The sequence below is a fragment of the Sceloporus occidentalis genome, unplaced genomic scaffold (genome assembly GCF_023333645.1).
Source record: "Sceloporus occidentalis isolate IW3139 unplaced genomic scaffold, rSceOcc1.0.p SCAF_2, whole genome shotgun sequence".
In the NCBI taxonomy this organism is placed as follows: domain Eukaryota; kingdom Metazoa; phylum Chordata; class Lepidosauria; order Squamata; family Phrynosomatidae; genus Sceloporus; species Sceloporus occidentalis.
The window spans coordinates 15804665-15822140 of record NW_028316982.1 but is presented as its reverse complement, the minus strand read 5'-3'; the positions used below and the strand labels follow the sequence as shown (position 1 = coordinate 15822140).

The window sequence follows — 17476 nt, the reverse complement described above, 5'->3', positions numbered from 1 at the left end:
GGAGTAAGAGGGAGATTATACCACTTCCCCTCATACTAATTCCCACATAGAGTCCAAAATCTGAAAAGGAATGGCTATGCATGTACAACCAAAGGTTCCATGTGACACAACTACTGTACATTCACATGTTTAAATCTCAACTTTTTACCATCCAGAATATGAAGAAAGTTGCCCGGGTCTTCAAAACAAATTGAAACAAAATCCTCTCCCATTTATACTGGAAAGATTTTACACTGCAGTATTGTAGTGCTATCACTACCATGGTTCCATCCTCTGGAATTCTGTGATTTGCATTTTGGGGAGGGCTATTTGGAATTCTCATCTGAGAACTTTGCAGTCTCTTCCAACTCTACGATTCTATGATTCTATTTGTCTCACCAAACTGCAAATCCCAGAATTCCAAAGTAATTTGCCATGGTAGTTATAGTGGAATCATAATGCAATGATTCTCTGGTGTAAAAGCCCCCTGGCTAGATTCAGGAGATTCTCAGCATGGAGAAGACTATGCTGTACCTTCTTCTTTTGCAGCTGTTAAAGATGTAGGAGGGCCACCAGGGCCCTCCGTTCTGGTAGTCAAGGTCTGCTGTCTCAGCCCAGGATTTCCTCTGCCCCATCTCGGATTCGCCCCTTTTCACTTGCTGCTCCTCACTCTTGGAACCTTCTTCCCCCACAAGCAAGAGCCATAACTTCTTTAACCAGCTTCAAAACGGAGTTGAAAACCATCCTGTTCAGAGAAGCCTTCCCAGGCATTGCATAATTGTTGCTTACTATTTGATGTTCTTTTGGTGCCTGTTTATCAAACCATTTCCTGTATTGCTATGTACTGTATATGCATTATCCTACTTGAGAGTATGTATTTTCCCTGGAAAATGATTAACCATTCATTATGAAGCCAAGCCCTCCCTCCAGTCCATCTGCCTTGGTCCAGGCCTTGGAGTTAGAGAGGAACTGCTGGACCTCTTACCCTTTCCCTTCACCATTCCCTTCTCCTTCTGTGCCATGTCTTTTTTTTTAGATTGTAAGCCCGAGGGCAGGGAACCACCTAACTAAAAAGATTGCATGTACAGCGCTGTGTACATTTACAGCACTTCATAAATAAAGGTTAATAATAATAATAATAATAATAATAGAGTCTCTTTATAAAAAAGAAAGAAAGAAAAAGTGGTGTGATTCCATTTCAGACTTCATATGGCTGAATAAACAGAGATCCAAACCAATCCTATAAAAATTAAGCACTCAATGCTTGGATCAACTTTTGCTTTAACCAACATTCTCTTTTTCCCTCCGGAATATAAACATGTTTGTGAATTTTGGCAAATTCTTATCACAATGAACAGAAATGACATTAACCCACATCCACAGCCTGGGGAAAGCTTAGACTACCATAATTTGCCTGCAGATCATATCAATTCCAGGTCTACTTCACATATCTACTTTGGATTCAGATCTCACATTCAATCCATGCCAGCTAATGGTGTTACTAGATCAAGATATTTACTACACATTTGCTCATCTGAATAAAGCTGCACGTGTAGCTACTACATCTAAACTTGAATCAAATTTTGTATCTTTCAGAGACATAACTTCAGCTATCTTGAGCAAGATAAATGCATGAAATCCAACGTCAGTTCTGTACAAATGCAAGGTGATTCTGATTATTTCATCAACCATCTTGGGGTCCCAGCTCTGCAATTTTCATACCAGGATCTGACAGCATTAGAGGTAATTGCAAATGAAATCACCAGACAGGATTGGTTAATCAGAAAGCAAAATCTGGCTTCACTCAGCAAAATCTCCTCTATCAAGTAGACGGCTGTCAAAAGCTGCTGGTTCATTTGTTAGTTCCTTTCGAATGATAGGGATGTTTCTACAGAGTGTTTGGTCTCATCAGTTCCTCCAGTGCATGTCATGTTCCATTTAAAGAGAAAATGTAGGCTGTCTCCTGAATTTTCATGCAGACAATCATAACAAAGAAATTGCTGCAGTAGGATTAACACCGAAACATAATTGTGACATTCACAGCAACATGGGATGTGCAAAGTAGATTTTTGCTGTTTTACTCTGAGGGATGGTTTTTGTTCTCTGAAAATACATGCATTGGATTACAAGTATGCAAAGGGCTTCCTGGCTGGGGAAAAAAAACAATGAGGAGGAGGTAGGCAATAAAAGAAGCAGCACATATTTCTAGGGATATTTTTCCCAACAGAGTTACTATATATACTCGAGTATAAGTTGACCTCACATACAAGTTGAGGGCAGGTTTTGGGGCCAAAATTATGGATTTTGATATGACCCATGGATGACTCAAGAGTAAAACGTAGGACCACATAACAAAGGATCTGAAAGATGAACCAAAGGAAAACAATGCCAAATGTAGAAAATTCCAGCAGGCATAGCTGTTTGTGCTCACACTAAAAGCTGAGAAAACAGAGGTGTGTCAGTGCTTCCTGGACATGTTATACTTTGTCTTTCACCAGGGGATGGTTCCTTTTTTAAAATAAGAGTTAAAGTACAGCATTAACATTGACCAGCGAATAAGCTGATTTCATCTAGACTTATACATGAGTTTATACAGTAAATACATTAAAAACAGATTTTATCAGCACAACTCCCTTTACATCTGGGCAACATAGCCAATGGGATGATGGGAGCTGTAGTCCAAACATTTGGGAGTGCACTAAATTGGGGGAAGTTATGTTAAATATGTTTTGTGTAAATTTTGATATGTCTTTTTCCTGAATCTAGGGGACAAATAAAACACAACTCCAGATCAGTGATCAGCTGGTAGAAAATTAAAACTCTCTCTTTCACCCACACACATACATATCTGGAGGCTTTAATCCTATGGGTAATTTCAACTAGAGTAGACCTTTTAAACCAATAGGATTCACATAAGTTTACCCCATTGATTCAAATCATTGTTTTCTAAACTGTCTCCCATGTTTTTGGTCGTACTGGAGAAAACATAGAGGCTTAATCCCAGTTGTTAATTGCAATCAGAATGGACTCATTTAATCAATGGGGATTTAGTAAAAACCCCATTGATTCTTATGGGAGATTCTTATACAAAATACTTATGTAAATTCCATTGACTCAATGATCTATTCAAGTTGGAACTAGCTGCTGCTTCTCTCTTTTTTAGCCAATACACACACACTCACCATAAGCACAAAAAAGACAGGATCACAAAGACTTTTTACTAGAAGGCAGCCATTATCACATTTTACTATACATTTTACATGAATGCACTCAACTCATAGAGATTAATATTTCTTTTCCTGAGATCAACAATGCTCTCTAGATCCCACAAGATCCCAGCAAGGAGAATCTACCTCCCTTCTCTCCAATTTTCTTGTTTACTCTGTGAAGTCAAAATGAGTCATGAATTTACACCTTGAATGCAAAGATGTAACCTATTGCTTGGAAAAGGATAATGTTCCCATCATTTTAAACTTATTTTCTATCATTGTTGTTTTAAAGATGTTGCATTTTGTTGCATGCACTTTCATTATCTGCCTAAATGAAAAAACTCAAATTGAATAGCGGGAGCTTGGAACCCGTTGTGTTTTGGCATCTGCACTACTAATTTGCCAATAATTAAATTTCACAAATGCAGAGCAATCTCTGAATTTGCCAAATGCTGCAGTGATGCTCTCCTTATCCCCAACTCTCTCTCTCCCCCACCCTTACTTATAGGAAACAGTTGTGGTAATTGAAACGTCTGCAGTTGGCATCCTTTATTTTTTTTAGCAAGAAGGTTTTTCAATTTGTAAAAGACTGTTGCACCTATTAGTAAAATCATTATGTTTCAGATTAAATACAAGGCAGAGGTTGTCGTAAAAGAAATGGAAAAGCAGATGTTCTCTGATTAAGAGTGCAATGTTTATGACAGGCTTGTGGTCCAATGCTCATTTCTTCTGTCACTTAACAGCTGCTCTATGTAGTTCCTGTTCCAGAACAATGTATCCTCTAATCTGTACAGCATGTCTAAGGGTTGTTCATTGGTTTTTGTTACATCAAAAGTACCTTTCTCTCCCCCTGCTATTATCTTTTTAAAACAATTAATTTATTTGTTTTATTTTCATTTGCAACCTTTCCTTAAAATAAGGTAGAGTAAGTGTTCAACTCCTGCAGTGTCCAACAAATATTATGACATAAAACAGAGCCATTTTAAAAAAGCAGTGATATCACTGTAATATCTTTCCTCCTGCAAGAAAAATATTTATAGTTAAATAGAACCCTTCTTGTGATGTCGAGGCACATTTTACACCTTTCAAAGATGTTTGTAGGCCTACAGGTGCTTCATATGAAAGCCAAATATGTGACAGCCATTCCCCATACCAATTTCATGTCATATCATATTTCTTGTGGTGGCTAACTTTGGCATGAAGACATATCATGAGGAGAGTTAGAACAGCAGAGTCTTCCTCATCCACAGTGCTTCACAGTCTACTACTTCACAGGCTATTAGCTCAAAGGCTTCTTATGAGGACAAAAAGAAAAAGAAGTGGGGGGGGAAAGATCATCTGATCCATAAAAAGAAAAGATAAAAATCTGACAGACAAATGTGTAAGGGAAAATTTATTTTGCTCACTTCCTAATACAAGCCTCCTGATATCCCTGATCAGCACTTGGAGGTAACTGCTTTATCCCACCCTATCCCATTCTGACTACTCTCCTGGCTGCCTTTCTAGCTGCTCTGATACAGAAAAAAATCTAGCAGTATGTGTGGGAATCTCCCTAGAGATTGAAGTTCTTCCTTCCCTCCTGAATGTAAGATCTAGAAATATAGACTAATCTGGATCTTTGAGCATTATTGTTTTGTTTTTAAGGCTCAATATTTTGGGGCAGTGAAACTAGTGAGTACCACCCTTACTTTGGAATGTCCTGTTTTAAGAAAGTCCTGCTATTTAGCTTGTAGGGCCTTTCAAGAGGTTTGAAACCCATTCTGTGTTTTGGACCAATTCTGTTCAGACAGATGGATGTTGCTGATACTTCTGCAAGTCTAGGCTGACAATTGTTGGTTGCCTTCCTGTTCTATTTTCTTTATTTACTTTCTTGATATTATTATCTGTTCTGTTTTTAAATTTTTGTGTTATTTTTACCACATTTCTATATTTAATAATGTAGAAGTATTATCCTACTTTGATACCTTAATTAATAAAATACTTTATATTGTTATAGTGCTTCTGCATTTGATATTTCAGCAGTTGTTAGCTTCCATATGATCCCAGAAGTAGACTAACTGATGAGTTTAAATATTTAGAACGAATATAATGCAACTATTTTAACTTGGGTAGGAATGAGACAATTTTTATTATGGCAAGGTGCATGCTACTTTGTCAGTCCACTTGTTTCCCCTGTGGAATTTCTCAACGTTTTATGAACATGGACCTCCCTGGAAACCAAATTTTCTTTTCTTGGACAAATTCAGGAACCGATTGATAACCTAACAATCGGTTATAATACAGACACTGAGATGCTAAAGCCTAATGGTCATTTGCTGCAAATCATATGCTCCAGAACTGGATAATAAAGTCTTTAATCACCCCCATCAGGAACTCCTATTCCACTTTTAACACCACGTGTAAAACATGTGTGGGCAATATGATTTCAGTTTAAAATTAAAGAGGTTCTTCTTAGTCTACATTTCTAGACTCTCCATGGACTGGATGTGGTTTATGTTCTGTAATCTTTGCATTGGCTGACAAATGAAGATGTGTTCAGAAAAAGCATAAATTTTTGAAAAGTACACATGGAAATGTATGCTTCTCAAATTTGTAGAAAACATTGCTTTTAGTTAACAGGAGATACAATGTTTGATTTCTATAAACACACACACACACAAACACATACACTTGGACAGATTTTGCCTTAAAAAAACACACGGATACAACTTAGACCTTGTCACACTACACAATTATAGCACTAAGAGTCCACTTAAAGTACCTTGGTCCCATCCTACCCTGGGCAGTCAAAGGAGGGTTGATTAGAATTTTCAGCCAAAGTACATTAGCAAACTAAAGACCCTAAAATTCCATAGGACACAGCCATGACAGTGTTCTAATAATCTAGTGTGAAAGGGTACATGGACCAAATATGAATGTGTAAATCCAAGTGTTCTAGATGTGCACTTACCTAACTATCAGCTATTCACTTTGGAGCATTACATCCAAATAAGGTTTATCCATATACAACCTGGCACACATAGTTACTCTTTCACATGACTTCTGAGGTTAAATAAAACAAATGATCTCATCCTATATATATTAAGCTGCATGGATATGAAGCCCATTAAAATAGTGTATTCTGCCACGGATTGCTAATGGCAAGCAGCAGGTCTACCGAGTAAGGAGATATAACTCATTTTTACTCCCAGTCAAGGATAAATATTGTCAAAAAAGAGTGTGAAACAAATATTGCCTCATATTAGGAAATGATCAGAACTCCCAAAGAGTGTGTGGACATAATAGTCTCACCTCCCATTAAGTACTGAAATAAATTAGCATTAAAACCAATGAGAAAATCGGAATGCTTTCTCCATTCCTCAATTAAAAATTTAAAAGGGTTGATTTTAAAGAGAATATTATTGGCATAATTGTCCCTGAAAACCCAGTATTGATTTTAAAAAAGACTGGTAATTACCCGTGGTTTTTATTGCAGAAAGAATTGACCTTGACTCATGAGTGCAAAGATGAATTAAAGTATGATGTCAGATTTATGTTTCTAAGTATATATCTACTTATTGAGAGTTTTGTTGTTTTTTTGGTCAGGGGTTGAATGCCATGGGTCACACTTGGTGACTGTGAACACTCATAACCCGCATAGCAAGCTGCCCTCAAACCTACTATTTAATGTGCCTATTGACTGTATGCACCCCCATTAATTGTGAATGAGAACACCCTACTTGTCTTTGACTTGTCGTTGTAACTTAATTCCTTTGCAGTTAAGATTTTATATATGTCTGGCTATTCTTGTTTTATGTGTATAAGAATTCAAATTAAGAGCAAGATGAATGGCTCTCAGTGCAGTAACATTTGCCCCATGAAGACTTTATAGGTGTCTACCACACTGCAAATGATCAGCTTAGTCCATCCACTTTAGCTGTCAAATGCTGCAGTTCTGAAACATAAGCAATGCCAGTTATATTGGCATACTGGATAGAGAAGGGAACTGCAGGTAGATGAAGGTAGGAGAGCTCTACAGACAAACTCTTGGTGGGAATCATGTGACTGTAGATAAGTCACTCCCAGGCTTCTATCAGATAGATGTTTTTAAAATCTGCTAGATTCCTTTCGTGTGAATAACCAGTTACTGAAGGAAGACCTTTTTCCTTCCCTCTCTTCCTTTTAGCCTACTCCTAGCACATTCTGTTCCTTTCACAATGTCTTCAGTCTGTTGATGGCTGATCCTTGTCATACTTTGGTCCAGATATCTGCTACAACTGAACTGGGGTAATAGTCAGTGGCAGATCTTGTACTGGAAGGATACTGTTTCAATTTCTGCATTGTTTGTATTCTCATGTCAATCCTGCCCCCCCACCCGCCACAGCTAGAAGACCAAATCACAGGTTATTATAGCACATCAAAGCTAGTTATGTTGAGGGACCCTTGATATATATTCATGGCAAATGTCCTTTTGCAGTATATATAACCTTTGATCTGAACAGTACAAAAGAAATGTGCTTAATAAAATGTATATGGGCAAGTGGATGAGCTTTTCTTGAGATTGTATTTGCTGGTATTTTCCCCTCATATTTTCTTTGACTCAATCTAACACAGTGTGTTTGTTTTTGAGTCATGGACTGCTCTGAACAAGTGATACTAACTACAGACACCCCCCCCCCCATCATCATAATATATTAATATTGGTTGCATTCTATGCTACGCTACAATCTCATGAATGAAACAGTGGCTCAGTAACCCTCCTGAAGCCCATCCATCAACCCCTTGGGGAGGGGGGGGTTGTCATAAATCACAAGTTTAAGAGCTGGTGGTCTAAACTAACTTTCCTATTTTATACTATTTTTATATCTCAATGCAATATTATATTATCTGAGTTTGGACGGTCCATAAATTTGTCAATAGAGTTAAATCCTCTGCTTTAAATTTTGTCTTGTTTACTTCCCAGATATAAAAATGTCATATGGTGAAGAGTGACCTTCCTTCCTTCCTTCCTTCCTTCCTTCCTTCCTTCCTTCCTTCTTCCATTACTGAGTCACTAAGTGATTGAGGATAATGTAATGAAACTCATGAAATACCTGAAATTTGTGCACTCCATAGGCAGCAATACTGTCTTCAGGTAGAGAAGGGAATAAGGGAAGAATAAGAGAATAAGGGATCATCTCCTTTGAACAGTTAGAATAAATAGGTTTTTGTGGAGTTTTCGGGCTTTAGTTAGAATAAACCTTTCATGTTGTGGTCAACTTGTGGCAGAGTGGAATTGCACATGCTTTCCCACTCCTCAGCAGAAATAGAAAAGAATTCAGCTGGACTTTACAGTCTTAACAAATATAGTATTTTCATATCTTCTGAAAATTGTTGCCAGAACATTAACCTTGCCTTCGATATTCACACGTTTCTAAAACTTACTGGGCATTTTGAGGAAATACAGTGCACATAAAACAATGCACATATTTTAAAATGCAAACAGCTAAAATATAAACAATTGAGAAAAATATGCAGACACATGCCTTAGACAATGGGGGAAAGTTGGTAAATTATGTCAACAAATGTGGAAATTATGGTGTGTGTGTGTGTGTGTGTGTGTGTGTGTGTGTGTGTGTGTGTGTGTTAAAACTGCTATGTGGTTTCAGTGCCCAAAAAAAGGAGGGGGGGACTACAAAGAAAGGATAGAAAGACAAACTCCAATCCATCAACAGTAGTCTGAATAGAGACAATGGCTTCCTGGCACACTACACATATTATAATACTGATTAACTCTCCAGTTTGATGAGGACACTCTTGGCCAGTTCATTATATCTCCTTTCTGGTTTCCAGTCTCCACACACCCCATTTCAAAACTCCCTCCACAATTCATATGGTCATTCACCCACCATGACCTCAGGCAACATCTTTCCTCCTGTCTTTGACCCTCAGTGATCATTGTTAAGGCTGAATTTGTCATATGATATTCATACTCACAAGTTATGCATTTCTATGGCTATTCATACAGTGTGATCATGAATGTGCTTCCTGGGCATCATTCCATGTATCTGAGGAAGTAGACCACAACTATGGAAGCTAATGCTACAGCTTCTTTCACTAAGATAGGCCCTATCTATACAGGTCAAAAGGCCCGTTATTCCCCCCACCCACCCACCTCATCCAGTATCCTAAACCTCAGTGCTGGTGTGAACAGTCCAGAGGATATCCAGCATGTCCCACACCAGAACCAGGAGATAACACTTCTGGGAATATCTGGAGTCCCCCATTCCCATATCATGGCAACTCCCTGCAGAGATATCTCACTGAGCCACTCTGAGTTCAGAACAAGGCAACCAGCCATGTGATCAAGGCTTGTCACAAGATCACCTTGTACTGACCTCAGAAGAGAATGATCCATAGCAGTGGCAGATATATCATGGAGCTCATCAGGATGTCAGTGTAAATAGCCACTGCAGTACAGAAATGGAGGACTAGATAATGGGAGGCAGGTCAGGACAACTGCATGGCCAGGATACTCCAAGCTGCCCCCAGAGTATCCACAAATATTCCATGAATGTTGCTACATAAGGGAGGCAACAAAATTTGTGTTGCACATTGGACTATCCTGGTGAGATTGGGAAACTGGCTAGGAAATGTTGTTGCATGACAGTAGAGCCCAGTGTGTTTTGGGACACTCTTCACAGTGCCCTTATATGAATCCTGACAATTACTATGTTGTGCATGCATAACATAGACTGTGATATAAAATCATACCCTGCATTTTTAAAAAATATAATTAAGATAAGAAAAATAAGGAAACTATTGAAAGTTTGCAAAGCATAGTGACTTGAATGTTGGACTACTACTTTGGAGACCAGGGTTTGAGTCCTCACTTGGCCATGAAACACACTTGATGACCTTGGGCAAGTCACATGCTCTGATCCTCAGGGGAAGGCAATGAGAAACCTTCTTTGAACCAATCTTGACAAGAAAACCTCATGATAATTTCACATCTGGTGTCCCTCAGGGAGCGATTTTGTCCCCTATGCTTTTTAACATTTACATGAAGCCGCTGGGAGAGATCATCCAGAGACACGGGGTGCGGTGTTATCAGTACGCTGATGACACCCAAAGGGTCTTCTCTGTGTCTCCGACCGATGCAGTAACTAGAGATGGCATCTCTCCTCTTAATGCTTGCTTGGAGTCAGTAATGGGCTGGATGAGGGAAAACAGACTCAGCCTGAATCCAGAGAAAACGGAAGTACTGGTGATTGGCTCTCCTGGCCCGGGTAAGGAAATTGTTCCACCTGTCCTAAACGGGGTCACACTCCCTGTGAAGGACTCTGTTCGCAGTTTGGGGGTGCTCCTGGACTCGTCGCTCCACCTTATTGCTCAGGTGGATGTGACGGTCAGGAGCACCTGCTATCAGCTTCGGCTGATACGCCAACTGCGACCCTTCCTTGGCCGGGGGGACCTTGAAACCATTGTACATGCTCTGGTAACCTCTCAATTAGATTTCTGTAACGCTCTTTACATGGGGCAACCCTTGTACCAAACCCGGAAGCTTCAATTAGTGCAGAATATGGCTGCTAGGCTGATTACTGGATGTTCCAGAGCCAACCATATAACACCAGTCCTAAAAGATCTTCATTGGCTGCCTATTCGCTTCTGGGCCGAATACAAGGTGTTGGTTATCACCTATAAAGCCCTAAATGGCTTGGGCCCAGGGTACTTGGAGGACCGCCTCTCCCCATACATTCCGCCCCACACTCTCAGATCGGGTGAGACATCTTTTAAGAGTTCCAGGTGCTAGACATGTTTCATCTCGGAGGGCCTTTTCTGTTGCAGCTCCACAGCTCTGGAACTCCCTCCCCAATGAGCTCCGTACTTCCACCTCCCTCGATGTCTTCAAGAAGAACCTGAAGACTTATTTATTCCGCCAGGCTTTCCCCCCGTGAGCCTTGTTGTTATGCTCTTCCCCTTCACAATGTTTTGCTGTATTCCATTCTACACAGCCACTTGTATGGATGTTGTTGTTTGTAATTGTTTTTATTGCTATTCTTGTAATACTGTTGGGGTGTGGGGTTGTGATGTTTTATCTGTTTTTATCCTTGTTGTGCACCGCTGTGATCTTTGGAACAGCGGTATAGAAATAAAATTTTATTATTATTATTATTAAAATGACAATCACCCCTAAGTAATTTGTACTTCTACTATACTTCTAACTGGAAAGGATGATTTCCTTATATTTAAAGTAAAAACAGAGGATGACCATTATTATGTTTGTCCTCTTACACTATTTCATAATCTAAAGAAGGATCTGACTGTAAAAATAACCAATAGCTGTTCTAAAATATTATCTATATCCTGTCCTTCCATTTCATTTTGTCCATTTACAATATTATTTAGCTTGTAATGCAACACCTTCTCTTCTAGTGCAATCATAAGGCTGATAGATCCAGATTATGACTGGCATTATTAGTTTGTTCTTTTGAAAAATAATGTGATGTACATTATTTAAAAAATGAATTTGTATTTCCCCCCACTTCTTTTATTATTTATTGATGGGTGTAAATTTAGCATGAAGTATTTTATGCTGGCTGTCCAAATTCTGGCTATGTAAGGCTTCCGGGACATTTATTTTTACCACTTAAGCAATAAAAGTTGTTTTCCATATCTTCAGTCAAATGTAAGTACAGGCCAGGAAAAAAACCATAAAATTACCTTGTCACATTATTTCTAGGCTACACAGATACTGCAATATCATAGTCCACAAAGCAAGGGAAGGGGGTAAAAAGTATTTTCTTTTTCTGAAGGAGGTTTTCTTAGGCTAAAATAGAGTAAAGAGTTTTGACAATTGGAAACTGTATCCCTTTTAGAGGGAATGCCTAATGATTTTTATTTCCTTTTAAAAGATGCAGAACTTTTTGAAGGTAACTTTGAGCTTCCATTCAAGCTCATTGCCGTGCAGACTGTATGTGAGCCCATCTCCTCTTTCACATTAAGCAAATGCTGTATGAATGGCTAAACTCATGCAATTTAACCACTTATTCTTTTATGAACATATTTTTAAAATTATTTCATATAAATATTTTTCTATATTTTTCTCTCTCTTTCTATTATTTCCCCCTATTTTATATTAGGTTTCAGATGATTTGCTGTCTGTGACATGTGCTAATTTAGTCAACATTAATTAAAGATGAAATCATGCTGATCTGTGCACATTAAACAAACACAGAAATTGTCCTTGACACTGGAGTGGGAAATAAACCAACAACAGCCAGTGTCTTGTTTACACACACACACACACACACACACACACACACACACACACACACACACACAACCTTACACACATGCACACACTACACACAAACACACACATATATACACAAACACAATTTTCTCAGTGGCCTGAAACAGACAGACCAAATAGAGTGGCTTCCAGTCGTTTTGGGGACACGTGCCCATGAATCAGCCAGAAGCCACTCCAAAGCCACCCAAGGTGGCCTGAAGCTGCTAGAAAATGGAGTGCAAAAACTGCTCTTGATGGTGGACTTTTCAGGACCACAGTGGTGGCTCTCTTAGGAGCAGGCCATCCAGTCACCGCAGTCCTGTGCCGATCAGGGTCTGATCACAGCTGGAGTGGCTAGATGCTGCTTCTAGTCACCTATCTGTTTCACCCCAGAGTCTTAGCTTCATTTATTTTACAAATAATTATTTTATTTTCTCATTCATGTGTGCACATGTTTCCTTCTCTCTTGTAATGCAGTATTTATTTCAAATTCACCATGGCCTAAATTCTGTTATTTGTCCTATCTAGAGTAGACCTGTTCAATCAATGGAATGTATCTGTGTGTTGACTTACTGTTCAACAACTGGTTCAGTGGTTGTCCTCTAACCAGGAGGATTCGTAACCATGATACGCTGAAAAGGTTGCTAAGGTTAGCATATGTTGACTAAAATTGATATAAAACCATCTCTATAAATCAAATTAATTAAGAAATATCATCATGAAAACTAGAAACCAATAATATACTACAGCAGAAAATTAACAATAACAAGACAAATTATACATTTTACCATCCAAACACCTACTGGATAAAAATGCTTCTTAACTAACTAAGAATGTGAGAATTAAGATAACCTTTTGGCTTTCTGGGAAATAACATTGTCATACAGCTTGGAGTAATCTGATTTATTTAGTTCAATGACATACATTCTTGTGGGTGGATAGAAATTAACGTTCCAGATAGTCCCATTCGTAAGATTCCAGATAGTCTTCCATTCATGGGGTTCCAGCATGTTCTCACATTCATAGGGTTCCAAGGTGGCTGCCCAGTCACACATATCAGTTTCAGCAATGTTGCTACAATGGGTCCTTGACATCTACTGGAGTTTGGTTCCAGGACCCACTGTGAATGTCAAAATCCATGGATGCTCAAGTTACATTATGTACAGTGATATAGTGAAATGGTGTCCCTTATAAAAAATGTCAAAATCATTTTGTTTTTTGGAATTGTTAAAAAATATTTTCAAGCCATGGAAGTTTGAATCCATGGACGTAACCATCAATAGGCTTATTTAGGCCCGTTACAGACCGCCTAAAAGCGGCGGTCTGCCGGCGCTGCTGGTTGCTCCGTGAGGGAGCCGCAGCAGCCAAACCGTGCGACTCCCGCACGGAGCAAATAAGAAGCCCAAAATGTTGCTTCTTCTTGCGGTGTGGTTATGACGCCGTGAGGCGCCAATCGCGCACTCGTGACGTCATAAGCATCGCGTGACGTGCGGACGCTCTGCATCCGACACGTAATAATGGTGGCGCCTGTGTGTATAGGGCGCCGCCATTATTACGCCCCCGTCACATGATAGGGGTGAAGCCGGTGTGGACGCTAGGTCCCCGGCCAACCCCTTTCACGTGATGGGGCACCTCAAGAGCCCATGTGTAACAAGCCTTAGTCACAGTCACATCTCATGTATTCATCAAACACATAAAGGGGGACATGAACATGATTGCTAGCCATTCTCCAGTGCTCCTCCCCCTGTCTCGGTGAACATATGTTCCAAAGCAGTTCTGTTCAAAATTTGGTCCATGTATAGGTTGCTGGTCTGCAACCTGGTTAATGTTGACTGTCAGTCCTCAGTGACTTCCCAGGAAAGGATAGTTCACAACTCAAGACATTAGCTCCATGAGGACTCCTTTATTACAGATTGTTTTTCACTTGTTTCTCTTAGGCCCTATTCACACTACGAAAATAACTCAGTGTGAAACCAGGTTATTTTCATGGCATTCACATTCACTCTGGCTGCAGTCAGTGCAGTTGGGGGGAGAGGGCTACTGAATAAAACACTTAACCCAGTATATTCAATACTGTTTCCCCCCTCCATTTTTTTAAAGAGCTGCAATGATCCTCATCTTCTGTAGTGTGAGCATGCTACTGAATCAATTCAAATCATGCTTCATCATTCCGTGAAATGAAGGCACCTCCATTTTAAACCAAAATGGTAGCAAATGTGAATGGCGACAGGGTTTAAATGCCACAGAGAGATTCAGTACTGTAAAACATAGTGGAAACAAAAATCCAGGATTGCATCAGTGAGTAAACTGAGATCTCCTCGGGACAAAAATTTAAGTGTGAATGCCCCCTTAGTAACAGAAACAGAGGTAATCTAGACCTACCCAGTTTTTCCACTGGTTTTTGAAATTCCATCTTAACTTGAATGCTAGAAAAATAAATGAATGTACATCTGTTTATTGCATGTTTTGGTAAGGAAAGCTGACAGTCTGTCCTGTTGAACTTTGTTGTTTCTTTCATTAGAAAGCAAGAAAAAAAACTAAACTAAATATATAAAACAAAGAGTTGTGTTCAATGTTACACATACGTAAATCCCATTGATTGAACCGGTCTAATCTAGACAGGCCTAACAGCAGAATTTAAGCATGGTGAATTTGAAATAAATATTTCAAGGGAGAAGGAAACAAATATAGTGCTGGTATCTGGCACATTGGGTGGAGAATTCTGCCAATCCTCCACTTCAGATAGCCTGAGAAGCACCGATTTAGAAGCATGTGGGGTTTTTTTAGGACTCAGAGAAATCTGGATTGTAATGATTTTGTGCTGCTTTATAGTCTTCAGAAGTTTTTGTTTTTATATAGCAGTATGTGTAAGATTAAGATGGAAAAGGAATTATGTTGGCCACAGTAGAAGAGAAGATGCAGCATAGATAAAGAAACAAACAAAAACACTGTTTGAATTCTCTAGCCAAGTCCTTATTTATATTTTATTTTTCTTGAGGAAGGTATGTGGTTCAGAGTATGCAGTCAAACACAGCATATCTTCCCAGCAAGAATCTCGGCACAAGCAGTGGCTCATGCCAATTCACTATCAACAAGCCAGTTAAATAAATAGAACAATTATTGACCTCTTTGTAGCATGGAGGTGTTGAGAAAGATTCCTAAAGTTATAACTATGCTAGGGAGATAGGGAAAAGAAGTGTGCTATATTGGCACTATGGTCAATCATTAAAAATGGCTTCTTCGCATTTATCCTTTCTATTGCCCCCCCCCCCTCTCTTTCTTGCCAGTTCCTACATTTCAGACATAAAGGCTTAGAAACAGAATGGAATGAAGGAAGAAGCATGGACCACCTAGCAGCTAGTTGCCAGAGTCCCTCTACTGTCCTGCTGTTAATATTTCTTTTAAAAAATGGAACTGTTTTCTCTCTCTCTGATTTAAAAAGGGGCAGACTGCAGCCATGAAATTGATAACAGCCAGTAAACTGTAAACAATGTGTAGCAGCATGAGAGAGGTGGATGCTTCCGTTCAGAAGGCCATTCCAAAGAAGAGGTAGACTCCTGCAAATATGTACAAGGATACTTACCTGTAGGCCTCACATATTTTATTTGGAAGTAGTGATATATTTTACAAGCATGAACTTTCATCCCTGTCAAATTCTAGGCCAGAAACGTCATTGATTTCTCTCCCCACTCCCCAGCCTAACAGAGATTCTAGACATCTATTGATATATCAAAGAAAGAATGTAGCTACTGGAGAGAGGGCAAAATGAGGGCATTTCCCCCCAGTTAAGAAGTAGGGATCTGGCAATGAGAAGAAAATTGATTAACTTATTTGTTTTTCCCTGTGGGGATGGATAATTTAACACAGCATATCCCTAGCATGAACTGTGCCATAGACTTTTCCAGCATACAGTATTAACTGAATTGTGATTACATTCAGCACTGAAATGACTAGATAATCATAATATTCTGATGCAGAAATAGATGGAGCATGGAACAATTATCACACCTTTATTTCATGGAAGAGGCAAAAGAGGTTATCAATCATATCTATACCAGACATTTCATATTTGAATTTAAGATACATGGCTACCATCAAATTCAAGTGAAATAAGAGTTCAATTAGCTCAACAACCACTCTTAATTTTTTTTCATATATCTTGACACGTCTTTGGAGGAATGTAGGATCAACATTTTATGGAAACAATATGTGTAAGCTGTATTCTGAGAAGTACATTGTTTTATTTTCAGCCTGTTTCTGAGATGCTGTAGGATGTATATGTATATAAAACAAATATTTGCTATCATTTTCTTGGAAGAATACCTCGTATCACAGAAATAGGAGACAAAGGATGAAATATGTACCATTTTAAAAGCTAGACATTTCTTTTTATGCAGCAATGTCATTCAGTGTCCAAATTCATAGCCCTCTAGTAAGACCTTAATTGGCCACGCATATACTGAGGGACCTTATTTGTCCTGTGTGTGACGTTCATACCAGCAGGAATGTGATATATTTTGTTTATGTCAATCATTTATGTGGAGATAGGACAATATCTCATTGCTGATCTTACAACAGTTTTCACTGTGTTCTTCTGTTGTGATTTCTAGAGCGAACACTTCAGCATTCATGTTGTGATGCTTGAAGGTGTCACACAATCCCATGCCCAAATTTTCCAGAGGATTCTGTCCACTCAAAATTAGTTTTGATAGATATTGGGTGGCATCATAACTATCATATAGAGAATTCCCTTCCCACTGTGCAATGATGAACTCCCCTACTTTTTCAATGTGGCAGGCAACTACCCCACCCCATTGTCATTTCTGTGTGTGTGCAGAGCAAGGCAAGCAGCAGAGACATGTCTAGCTATTTTCTGGTGATTGGATGGGTAGTGATAACACCATCATCAGGACCCTCCTGAAGAACCCCAGGAGATTACACCAGGAGGTGTATCACAGCTACATGCCAGACATATATCTTCCAGTGCAGCATATCAGCTATAATATGTGTTTGTGTGTGTTTGTGTGTGTACGTG

General features: G+C 39.1%; 1 protein-coding gene across 1 annotated transcript in view; it reads left to right on the top strand.

Moving 5' to 3' along the window:
• The window catches only part of NAALADL2 (N-acetylated alpha-linked acidic dipeptidase like 2), a 536053-nt gene that overhangs the window by 323475 nt on the left and 195102 nt on the right, over positions 1-17476 (top strand). The window contains exon 9 of the mRNA XM_089507579.1: positions 1576-1722. Within this exon, the coding sequence (XP_089363705.1) occupies positions 1576-1722 (147 nt within the window). The remainder of the gene's footprint in view (positions 1-1575; positions 1723-17476) is intronic.